Source organism: Euprymna scolopes, chromosome 18, assembly GCF_053919585.1.
Source record: "Euprymna scolopes isolate OS-2025 chromosome 18, ASM5391958v1, whole genome shotgun sequence".
NCBI lineage: Eukaryota > Metazoa > Mollusca > Cephalopoda > Sepiida > Sepiolidae > Euprymna > Euprymna scolopes.
The window spans coordinates 43,803,460-43,815,918 of record NC_136499.1 but is presented as its reverse complement, the minus strand read 5'-3'; the positions used below and the strand labels follow the sequence as shown (position 1 = coordinate 43,815,918).

The 12,459-nt window shown below is 30.1% G+C and overlaps 1 protein-coding gene across 2 annotated transcripts in view; it reads right to left on the bottom strand.

Annotated features, from left to right (window-relative positions):
• Nucleotides 1-12,459, bottom strand: part of LOC145297601 (uncharacterized) — a 61,644-nt gene that overhangs the window by 31,040 nt on the left and 18,145 nt on the right. For both annotated transcript variants that reach the window (XM_080143658.1, XM_080143659.1), the window contains exon 2: nucleotides 2,452-2,586. In XM_080143658.1, the coding sequence (XP_079999784.1) occupies nucleotides 2,452-2,586 (135 nt within the window). The remainder of the gene's footprint in view (nucleotides 1-2,451; nucleotides 2,587-12,459) is intronic.

The following is a 12,459-nucleotide window of genomic DNA, read 5'->3' as shown; positions in this document are numbered from 1 at the left end:
TAAATAAGGAAACTCCTTTAAGGGTTTTTCATCATGTGTACATTGTGCTAAAATAACTTATTTAGAAAGCCATTCTTAATATGGGAAGAAGGTTGTATTGTAACTATTCTGTACTTTCACCTAAAAATTTGATAAACAAAAATTTCATAAAAATTAAATTTAACTTGAAAATACTATTAAAGATAGCATAGTAACATAGATGCACAAGCACTGGTTTTTCAAACTTTAAACACTCGTTTAAAATGGCAAGAATGAATCTCTTTATGGATAAAATTCATGTTATCGAAGGTGGAGCTAAAATCTGCTAAAAATGTCTAAACTAAACACTTATGCCTCTGATTTGGTTTGGTCCCCTCTCTTCAATACATCTAATTCAACTCTACAAAGTTTTTCATTATTTCTTATAACTAGCCCTTATTTTTTACATATGAAACTGGAAGATAGCCTAATACAGTTTCCTTCAGTTATAATCCATTTATTTATTTTACTTTTCAGATTATAATGTCAGTAAAAGCATGACGTTCAGTTTTAACCCAGGGTTTAACAAAATTTGCTGGTCCACCTTGTCATTTGGATGAAACAGCACCCCCAACTTCACGACAAGTCATTTAGTTTAGTTATTTCCTCGAAAACAGTTATCCCCACTTAAAAAATAGTGAGATTTCTAAGCTAATTGCCAAGGAAATAATTAGTATTCGGCAAGCAGTCAATCTTTGGGGAAACTTTGTATCAATAATTATCAAGATTTGCCTCAAGTAGAATTCTAAAAAATTAGTGTCCCTCCCGATCTGAGAGCAGAAGAAACAAATAATTTAAGTGTGACGACCAGAGGCTACTTTTTGAGTATGCTGTTCGCATTTCTTGTGGAGAAGTTAACTTAGAAAATTGGGCCCTTGAATCAAGGGAGATGGCTAACATAAGCCACAAGATTAATGTGTTTATGGACTAGAGTTGTCTATCCTCAAACACTATGATAAATTAAACATTTTGGTCAAATTTATCATCCAAGTGTATGCAGTTAGTTGGTTTGAGATCAAAATCGACAATTTTTTTTTTTTTAACCAACAACAGTAGGTAAAACTATACAAACACCGTGACAGCGAATTAACCCTACCCCTACCCCTAACCCTCTAACCCTAACCCTAATCCTAACCCTAACGCTGTCACGGTGTTTGTATAATAATACCCAACAGTATATTTTAATATGATTCAGAGAACAAAACAGTTAACTGAAATCCAAATTACTGTTTTAAAAAAGTTCAAAAGATAGTGCTTTTGCTCTACTTCCGCAAATTATAATATTGATGATAAACTCAGATGAATTGGATGTGAGAGAAGAGGGCATTCAAACGATTTTATCCATTAGGTAAATAAATATTTATCCATTAAATTTTATTAGTTTTCTTAATTTACCCAAACAATAGTTAGTTTTATTCATATTACATTGCAAAAATATAAAAAAAATAAGTGTTTTCAAATAATTTTTTTTTTGTGTGTTGTTTTCTCCAGAAATAGTGAACAACTCAAAAAAAATAAAAAAATAAAATGAAAAGATTACTGCTATCAATTTTGCAGCCACTCACTGGTCAAATTTGATTGATTTTTCTCAAAAAGTTGTATATGGGCAGGAAGCAAGACATAGACACATTATTACAAAGTCATTGTGCCAGCAAATTAGACCTTCATTTTCCTCGAAAGGAAATTCTACAGAACAATTTAGTTCTATTATAACAGTTTATATTATTGCATTTAATAAAAAATTAAAATACATGGTTCTGTAACTTGTATCAAGTTTTTATATTTTGTAATACATCTCCACATATCTTTTTGAATTGTGAAATTTAAAAGACTTAGTGCTAATTAGCTTTTTTTTACAATTTTTGTTTAATCAATGCAGTAAAAGTTGAGATATTTTGCTAGGTGTGATTCATAATTAAAATTATAATTCATGTATATACTTTTCTTTCAATGTATTTCATACAAATATATCAATTTTAATTGAATATTTTATAAAAATAGTGAAATTTCAAAGTCAGTGTTGTGAAAAATGCTATGAAAATGAAGGATTTTTCAGCATTTTTCTACACGATTTTTAAAATTAAATGCTCAATTTTCTGTTCAAGATAGGAATCTAATTTTTGGTATATCTTATCACATCAAATCCCAACTATCATCACCAGTGCCATGTTGATTTTCTGAAAAAAGTTGCAAATCGACCTGCTCTAATGAGCCAGTTTAGCATCAAAGAATGAATAATTTTTACAAATAAATTTTAGATATTATTCATTCCGAGCAATAATAATAAATATACAAACTTTGTGGCCGTTTTCTAGTTTAAGACTTGTACTTAAACATAGAAACAGACAGACAACTGTCCTTTATATAATAGAAGAATTTAATTTGTTTAATAAATCAATATGAAAGGAGCAAAGATAATATAAGGATGCTTACCTGACCATTTTGAGGAAAATCAGAATACTGTTTCTCAAGGAGTTTTTCAATAACATCAACATTTCCATCCAAATGAATGTTATTCATTTGAGCATTATCAGAATTGACAAGCTTCAATCCAGCTAACATCAATGTCTAAAATATGAACGAAAATAGCTGTATTAAATAAACATGGCTGAAAAATGATTGTGGTAGAATTCTTCACAAAATTTTGTAATACTTGTGTAATGAACAAGATTTTAATGACAATTTTTTTCTAAAAAAAAACAAAAAAAAAACAAAGACCGTTTATAAACACAAGATACATCTTTGAACTACTACTTAACTTACTTAAATGACCCTTAGTTTTTGAGAAGAAAAATTGTCTCCAAAAATCGTTCATTGCACAATTATATATAGTATTTTCAAGAATATTCAATATTTTTAGATGTAAACTTTTTGAACAGTTGCTAGTTGATTTGGAGTATAATTTATGAAATAAAGAATTTGTATAGAAACGTAAATGTAAACTAGCATGATGTGTGTATCTTTATTAAATATTCAAATATGAAAAAGTTCACTCATAGGTGTGTGAAAATTGTGACATTAAAATGTTACAAATTTCTTATTCTGTAGATATGAACATAAAATGCATTCAAACTGCCAGACAAATTTTTAGTGTTATATTAAAAACTTGTATTGATTGCTCCAAGGTACTTTTTTTTTTTTTTTTTTTTAGAATATAATTTATATTTTACAAAGATATCTTGGGATATTTTGAAGAAATCCGAGACACCCAGAAGCAATGCTAGAATAAGCTGCGCAACCTAGGTGTAATTTTGGAACAGAGTTAGACACAAGGTAAGCTTTTAATGTGGAGAAGGGGACAAAAATTAAAATTGCCTCAATCTAGAAGGATTTCTATTTCATTGAAAAAGGACAGAAAAAATTGAAGTGTAGTAATTGAAGTGTAGATACTACACTTTGTATTATTTATTTATAGAAACATAAAAAAATTTACATTTACAACAAGTTAGGCACAAGGCCATCAAAAGTGTGAGGAAAAATTGGATGTCGTGGGTCATCTTTGTCACAAAAAAATAAAAATAAAAAAATAAATAAATGTCCATCTTACTCTTAACTAGAATTATTTCAGTCACCAAAATAACACATATATACTATGGGACCATCTTACTTAAGATATCCCCTAATTGATTGGAAATTTTATTGTTCATAAATAAGCATGTGTACAAAACAAAACATTTGGTTAGTAAAATACTCCCCACCCTCTCTAAATAATAGACCACCCACTGTTTTCGGGTGTGTTCAGAACTGAAAACAAGCAGGTCAATATCTAAATGAGAGTGAGATCTAAGTTGAAGAAAAAAGAATATGGGAGATGGAGTTTGGGGAGTGAGTGCTCTCCTAAGATATATGCAATTTGGGAGATACCGAGACAAAAAATTGAAAGTGGGTATCTTAGAGGAATATTATCAAGGGGAGGTAACTCATTGACTGGACTAGCTAAACTAAAACTTAACTCAAAGGTTGGAGTCTGACAGGATCAGGAACCATGTGCTCCATGCTCAAGCAGTGAACACATACTTGATAATCGATTTCTTTTTGTACATACAATATCGCTACTTGCATCCAACTTTTTTTTTTTTTTTTTCAAAAACCTAAAAACGTTATCTTTTTTTTTATCACATTTAATCTTGACCTTCACCTAGTTCTTGAGGAACGTAATCAGATCCTCATCAGCAAAAGATTTAACCCCTTGGTCATCTCTCAGACATGATGTCCACACTACCATTTGCATTATAGCCAGAATCATGAGAGATATCATTCATCTTCCTGTCTTATGGAAACCTGACATTGTTAATTATGTAGGATAAATTTAATGGCCGAGGATGCTCGGCATCTTGACATAACTGCTGGAGTTTGTAGCATTGAATATAACATGATTGGGCATTTATTTTTTGAGCATGTCACAGCAGAAACACTTTGGTGAAACCTTCATTCTGAAAATGTGTTGTATAGCATTGAGGGAGAAGAGTTCCAGGTTAATCACCACATCAGAGAGAGAATTCAATAGTTGTTGAGTTACATTGTACCTGGTGCCCAACTCCATTTGGAGTAGATTTCCTTTTCCGACCAACCAATCATCAGCTTGCCCCCTCCCCATTAATCAATTGTGGAGTTTCTTTCTAGAAGACTGGAAAATGTGGCTGGACTGACAAAGCTTTTTGAGCATGGCAAAGCACTCGCTGAAGAACTGATCTGCCACTCAACTGAATGGTCAAGAATGAGGTTGAGGAAGGCGCTATCAACCGCAGAATTCTATGCAAATTCCTCTGTGAATGCTTAACTCAGGAAAGCCAATCTCTCTCAGCATTTTGATGACAAACCTCCCTACAAGGGCATTGAATACAAAACTGTCTTCGAATCCAGTGCCTTCTATTCCAGAGAAGGGAGACCGATTTCTCTTAAGCTGAAGGCCTGGTCCAAACCACAGGCTGAGGATCTGAACCAGATCATCTGTCCAGCAGAAAGAAGCTGGAAGCATAGTATATCCACTCCAGACTCAACTGCAGGAGTGACAGTTAACAGTTTTTATTCAATGATTGAGAAAGATTGGTAATATTTTCTGTTTACCTGCACTACTCCTTTTGGTGAGCAAAACAAATATCCATTTGTGAAAGTCTAGTTTAAAACCAACAGTTTCTAAAACAGATGCCAAGAAGCAATGATCGACCTTGTCAAAAATTACACTTTGATGCCAAAGTTTATTCTACTCCATTTTACTCACAATTGTAGAGAAAAAAAAGATTAATATCTTTCCAAAGAGAAGTAGACAGTCACTTCCACTTACGACACCAATAGCATTTTTGAAGGTCACCCATCTGAGTACTAAGTTCAATGTTGCTTAACTTTCAGTGTCAAAACAAATAGTTTAAACAAGTGATGTGTTCCATTACAGAACATTAAAAATAGCTGTTAATATTTCTTCATTTGCACTAAAAAGAAAACAGCATTATTGCTGCATTTATAAAAACTTGTTTTTCTCTAGGATTTATTATGAGAATAGCAGCAATAAAAGATTTCCACTGATTAATGTTTACTTCTCATGTCTAATAAAAAAGGCATTTTTTCTAAAGTTAAAGAGGTTTCGTGAATTAAAAATCAGACCATCTGTTGATGGCAACAGATGTATAGTTCTTATTTATCTACTGCTTGATCTTTTTTCGTCATGTTCATTTCAATAGTTGATAAAAGAGAGAAAAAAAAACAAAGTTAATTTATATTAGTTTTTATTTTTAACATATCGTTTTACTTATTTTCAAATCAAAGTGCATTATTCTTTTTTTTTTTACTTCTCAAGTTATGTTAATCAATTCTTAAATATAAACTGTATCTAGAGATTATATGCAAAATATTTTATGTAAAAATCCACATGTGTTATCGAATAAAATAATTTGTACGATTATGTATAGTAAGTAAGCATGAAAGCAATTAAATCCCAATTTTCAATTTCAGATATTTAGTATTTTTTCAGTAATTATAGCAATTTGCAGTGTCAGGAGATTATCTGCAAGAACCAGAGTTTAATTTTATGACTTGTAAAAAAAAAAAAAAACTAACAATGAATGAAAAGAACTATATAATCAAAGAAATTAGCATAAGATAGTCTTTGCTTCAAATTTCTAAAGAATTTAAATAGGAATTGTCGAACAATCAAAAAAATATGTCAAATGGGAATTCAACCAAAGAAAAAAATCTCATGCTGAATTCAAGAATTTAACAAAGCGAGATCTATCACATATCTAAAGAGAATAAGAAACTCAAATGGGCTTGTGGATGGGTTTTCAAACTACACAAGATAATTTTTTCAAATGCCAACAAGGGGTGGTTGCATCATGATATGACCTGGGATTATTAGTAATGAGTTTGTGGGTCCATTTAATGTGACGGGGTTAAACTGAATTCCAAATATTACTTTGATTTTCTAGAACAATATTTCTTAGAATGGCTTAATAATCAGTCTTTACTTAAGCGTTAATCTTTGATCTTTATGTAAGAGAACCAACCAAGTAATGCATCAAAATTTACTAAATCCTGGTTGAACAAAAAAGGAATTTGTTGAAGATTCTCTTATGGACTGGCTTTTAAATAGCTTTGACTTGAATCACTTTGAGAACCTGCAGGGCATTCTAAAGAGAGATATTTATTCTTATGGAAGGCAATTCAACAGCATGTGTAACCTCTGGGAGTCAGTAAAAGTTGCTGTAAACAACTAACCAACAACTAAATTTTCAAATCTTACATCAGACATTTACAATAGGCTGCTAAGAGTTATTGAAAAAAAAAAAAAAAAAAAAAAAAGCATTTGCGCAATAAATTTTTGGAGATTCTTTTGTTAATATACCTTATTTTTAAAATAAAGTGTTTTAATGTTTTTTTAACGAAATTGACGAATTTGTTCTAAAACGCTTGCATAGGTTTTTACATTTTGTACAATAATATAGAAGTATCAAAATAAATAGTTGCTAATAAACTACTGACAGTCAAAGTAGTCTGTTAGTCTTAGTAAAAATGTTTTGAATTAAAAACAAGTTTTCTCTATTATCATATACCTAAGTTGATAATATTGAGTAGAATCTAAATATCATAATAGGACTTATCATTATAGATGCGACTATACAAACTTGTATATAATCTCTAGACGCAGTTTAGAGTTGTTATGTATTTTCCTTTTTTTAGAAAATTAATAAGCTTATCTACTTGTTTTTAAATTATTTTAATTCTATCTCCATACTATAACTTGTTTTAATTAAAAATATATATTTAAAAAAAAGTGTGTATTAATTATGTCAAGCTTGTAAATAAGATACATTTGTGTAAGCATCACTGGAATTAAAAAAAAAATAAAATAAAGATTAAAACTGTTATAAAATGAAAGATATTGAAAAGAAAAAGTAGGTCTTTAGTCTGAGTTTCTTCAGCTTAAAATGAAAAATTAGTGATATTAAAATTAAGTGATAAATATAAATTGTTAAATAGTAGGCAGGAATGCAATATTAATTATGGACAGATCGATCGGGATTTTCGTTTTATAACAAATATGCTGTATAGGTTATTTTATGCTATAAAATATATTTATAAAAATAGTAATTTGAGTGGGAGAAAAGGGTTGTTTAATTGGTTTCTCCTGTAGGAGCTAAAAGTAATTTATTTTTCAGATAGTAAAAAAACGATTCAAAGAAAATTTAGAGAAAATGAGCATCATTTGATGAAGACATATTCCTTTAATTAAGATGAAATTTTCAATTATGTGGTTGACATGATCGCCAGCAGAACTTAAAGAATAATATATATATATATATATATATATATATATATATATATATAGAGGCATATAGAATTTCTAGGATGAAATTGGTTTCAAGGTAAGAGATTGAATGTTTTCTCTTGGTAAAAATTGGATTCCTTGAATGGATTCCAAAACGAATTTTTGGTGTTTTTCTCAAACACTGGTTCAGCTCTGGGCATATCAGCATGTCAGGTTAATAGAGGAGAATAGATGGAAGATTAAGATCTGAAAGAACAAGCTTGTAGTGCCTCTAACCTAATTTTTTTTTTTGTCTAGAACCTGAATATATATATATAGTCTTTGAAGTTTTTTTAACATTTGAAACTACACAAAATATTACTTTTTATCATTCGTTAAAAAAAAAAAAACACTTAGTCAGTAAGTCATTTAATCACCTGCAATCACTGCATCAACTCTCTCGAATTTACTATAATACCAATTTAAAATTTTTTTTTTTTTTTTTTTTTTAAATTTTTCAAGGGATCATCAGTTGTTTACCATGAAACACTGTTTCGGGGATTTAAAAACAAAACAGTATATTACTTCATGGCTCCCCAGCAGTGTTGATCAAACACCACCACCCTTAATCTTAGGAAGAAGACATGTTACAAAAATTTTTTTATCCAATTTCCTATTCTTAATTGCAATTACTAACCTTTTCATAGTATAAAAATGAATTTCTTACCTGTGCGATTCATCAATTGATACATTTAATTTTTCAGTCTTGTATTTATAAGCTTCACTATCACCCCCACTATAATTAGTAGTTTTTATATTTACATTCTTATTTATTTAAAATTAGATATATATATATATATAAGCAAATATATATATATATATATAAGCAAAACACACTGTAATCTTGGTTTTCTTAACAGAATTTGATTTCAATAATGACAATAGGTAGGGAATTTTTGAGGGAATGAACCCACTACCCTACACGATCTATACTCGGCAGTACTCGTCTGCCAAAAGCTCTTTGTCAGTTTCTTGCAGTTGTGAAAAAAAAGGAGTTCACACCTTCATGCTAAAACCTTTTAAAAGTTTTGGTCATTACCATTTTTGCTGAATTCAGGGACAGATGTTGGGAAGAAATGCAATGGATATTTTAAATGTTTAGAATAGGAAAAAGATCTTTTGTTTAAAAAAAGTAGATATTTTCTGGGCTGGGGAAAAGCTTAATCAAAACTAACAAAAGTTTTTTTTTTTATAAAATCTACTTTATGTTACAGTAGTTGATCATAGGAGGTGCAGAGAGTTAAATCTTCCACTTAGAGCAAGTATATATGTGAGTGTTAGATATGCAAGTCTGGTTCAGACTATTTGATACTATGTCTTATCTGCAGTCAGCTAGCTGCTCCATATTTTTTCATCCAACTTGATAGCTAATATAATTTATATAATTTGTTGTTTGGGAACATATCCAACATTTACATTATTCTGATTCTTCAGACTATACTATTTTCACAATGTTTCGGTTGATGTAACCTTCGACCTTCTTCAGATGTATCTTGTCAAAATTGAGAATCGTCACAGAATTTCTGACAGAATAATAATGGGTCCGGTTCAAAATTCTGTGCAGATTCCCGAGTTTGACAAGATACACAGGAAAAAAGGTTACATGAGCCAAAATATTGTGAAAATAACACTCAAAATAAGAATGGTAATCCAAATAATACGAATAATCAATACTCATCTAAAAAATTCTGAAACATTGTTTCCAATGCTCTTTTCATATATTACATGATCTAGGTTTTGTCTTTTGTATATAAAAGTTTAAAAATTGTTATTGTCATTTTAGTTGCTTTTTATTGCAAGTATGTCAGTTCTTTGATTTCATCTAATGCCCATATGGCTAGAAAGTCTGGTCAGGTTTACTATTGTCAGTGCGACCTCTCCAATATTTCATGTATGTAAGGCTAGATAACAGGTTTGAGAAAATTGTGTATTTTCCCTCCTTTGAACCCTTTATCATTATTAGTGCTATTTTTATGGCTTGCAATTCAGTTGTACAGATGGAAGCATAATTTGGCAGTCTGATTTGTTTATAGGCACATATATTGGTGGTTGCTGCTAGTGTTCCATCAATGATTTTTATCAATCTGTATAAAGAGCGGCATGATCATAGTATTTGCCTCAGAGTTCTCCTAATTCATTTTGGCTGATGATTGGATATTGACCATGGAGGTATCTTACTTATTATGAATTGGGTTATATTGTCAAGATTTTTTACTTATGATAGTGCTTCTTTGATGTGGAGCACAAATTTTATTTTCATTCCTGCAGAATATATCCTTTTTAGTATGTTGGGTTATATTCAAACCTTTATGTATATGCAAAAGAAAATTGGGTTTTTTTTTTACCTTATAATCAAAAATGGTTTGTTAGCTTCTGTATATAAACTAGTTTTGTATAATTTGTAATTTATGTAGACTGTGTATGTTGCGCTGCAGATTGATAATACATCCATGATAAAATTTCCAGCTGATGTGCCACCTATATATTCCGAGCATAACTTTACATTGCTCCTCAGTTTAAGCACAGATCGAGATATTACCTTAGTTATACATAATTACCTCAGTTATGCATAATATTGTACCTCTAGTATTCGTAATTTAAAACCTATTTGCCTTTAATATATAAAGAAAAATCAATTGGATTCTTAACTTTAGACCTATATATTGCATAGCATCTGACAAATCGATATTTTCCACATTTTTATCATTATTATAGCATATTCTTTATGCTAAAAAGATATAATTTACTCCGGTCCTTTCAGAAAATATTTATTCTAGCTAACATTAGGGGTATTCATTGTTTATGACCTAAACAATACCAGCTGCTTATGGAATTGATTTGAAAAAAGTTCTACATTCTCTATGACCAACTTTATAAAAATAATTACATTCTTTAAATAGGTAACATATTTTTAAAATTACTTGTATATAACAACAGGAGACACCATTTGTTTGCAAAAACCTATTTAGTATGTTGAAATAATGAATGCAAGCAAAACAAACTGATATTACATTAAATCAGGAATATTTGACTTTTCAACAAATGAAGGTTAATTTTTTTTAAATGGTTGCATGTTTTTAAATAATGCCATTAAACTTGAAACATTAGCAGCACTCACAGGAACCTTACCATCCATGTTAAACCAACAGCAGTGGTGGTAGACAATACAATTACTAATAATTATATTTTTAAAAGATAGAGAAGAAAAAAAATACTAGTAGCTTAAATTTTGTGGCATCAGATAACAACATCAATAGGTTGCATTTTCAATCTCTGTTATCTGCATAAGTCTGCTTCATTTATTTTCTCTTTTTTTCCTTAAACAAATCAGCTATTTCACATTAAAATTTTTAAAAAGACAAAAATATTTGGGAAAATAAACAATATCTCCACCTGAGCAACACAGAGTAGGAACCACTACCAAGTATTACCTCCAAGTTTAGGTGTGGTTTTGAAAAACCAGCACACTAAGAGAAACACATTCTGGCCTACAAAAATAACAGAACAGCCTTGTCAGCATTACCCACTAGAGGTGCCCTAGGAAATTAGCAATTGACTAACCCTGAAAAGAGAAAGTACAGCCCGAATACTTCTAGGATTGAACAGAACCATATCTCAGTTGGCAGCAACAACAACTGATTGTCCGGGACATATTCTCCAATAATACCCCAGGCCAAAAGACTCCCTTTAAGTAATATAATTTAGTCCTTTAATTTATCAGCAGTATTCATTAGCATCATAAACCTGAATAATACACTTGTTTATATGCAATTGTTTTATTCTAATGATTAAATAGTTTTGTTTTTTGTATTATTTTTATTGTGATTTCAAGTAAAAAATAATTCATTTGAACTATGTGCAGAGGAGAAAGGTTCGAGAAACATGATGATAGGTACTTCAACTAGTACGTACACACGTACAACTCTGTGGATTTTGTTTATGTTATTTAGCCTGATGTGCATTTGATAACATTATTCATTAAAATAGAGATGAGGGATAACTGTGCATACATTAAATCTGAAAGAGTGGAGAAAGAAAACCTTTATCTAGATGACCTGTGACCTTTTGGATCATAGCTCATCGCCTAGACAAACGTCTAGACGCCTGGATACCTAGATATAATAAAAATGAACTTTTTATTTTACTTTTCACCGGGCATAATCCATGATTATTATCAAATAGTTATTATTCCAGGTTAGGAATATTCATAGATAAAAACCAATTAATTTAATGAGGTTTATATAACAGTTCTCAATTTTTTTTTTTTTTAAGATTTACTTTTTTAAAAAGAAACAGTTTTTTTTTTTTTAGTCGTCTGATGAGGTCATTTAGCTATTTATAACTAATTGAACCGAAACATTATCATAATCATGTAGTGGCATTAAAATAATGTTTCTTTGAATATGAATAAAAGTATATTCTACTAACAGGCCACTCAGCGTTGCCTGGTCGTAAAATATGGATAAATATTATATTTTTATTCATATAGAAACTGAGACATGTGCATGTGAGTATTATGTTTTTTCTAAACAATTCACTTCTTGTAAGTAAAAAAAAAAAAAAAATACTTGAGCTGAGATTGATGAAACCAAAACCTAGACAGTGAATCAAGTATAATAACCATTAGGCCAGCTTGGCAC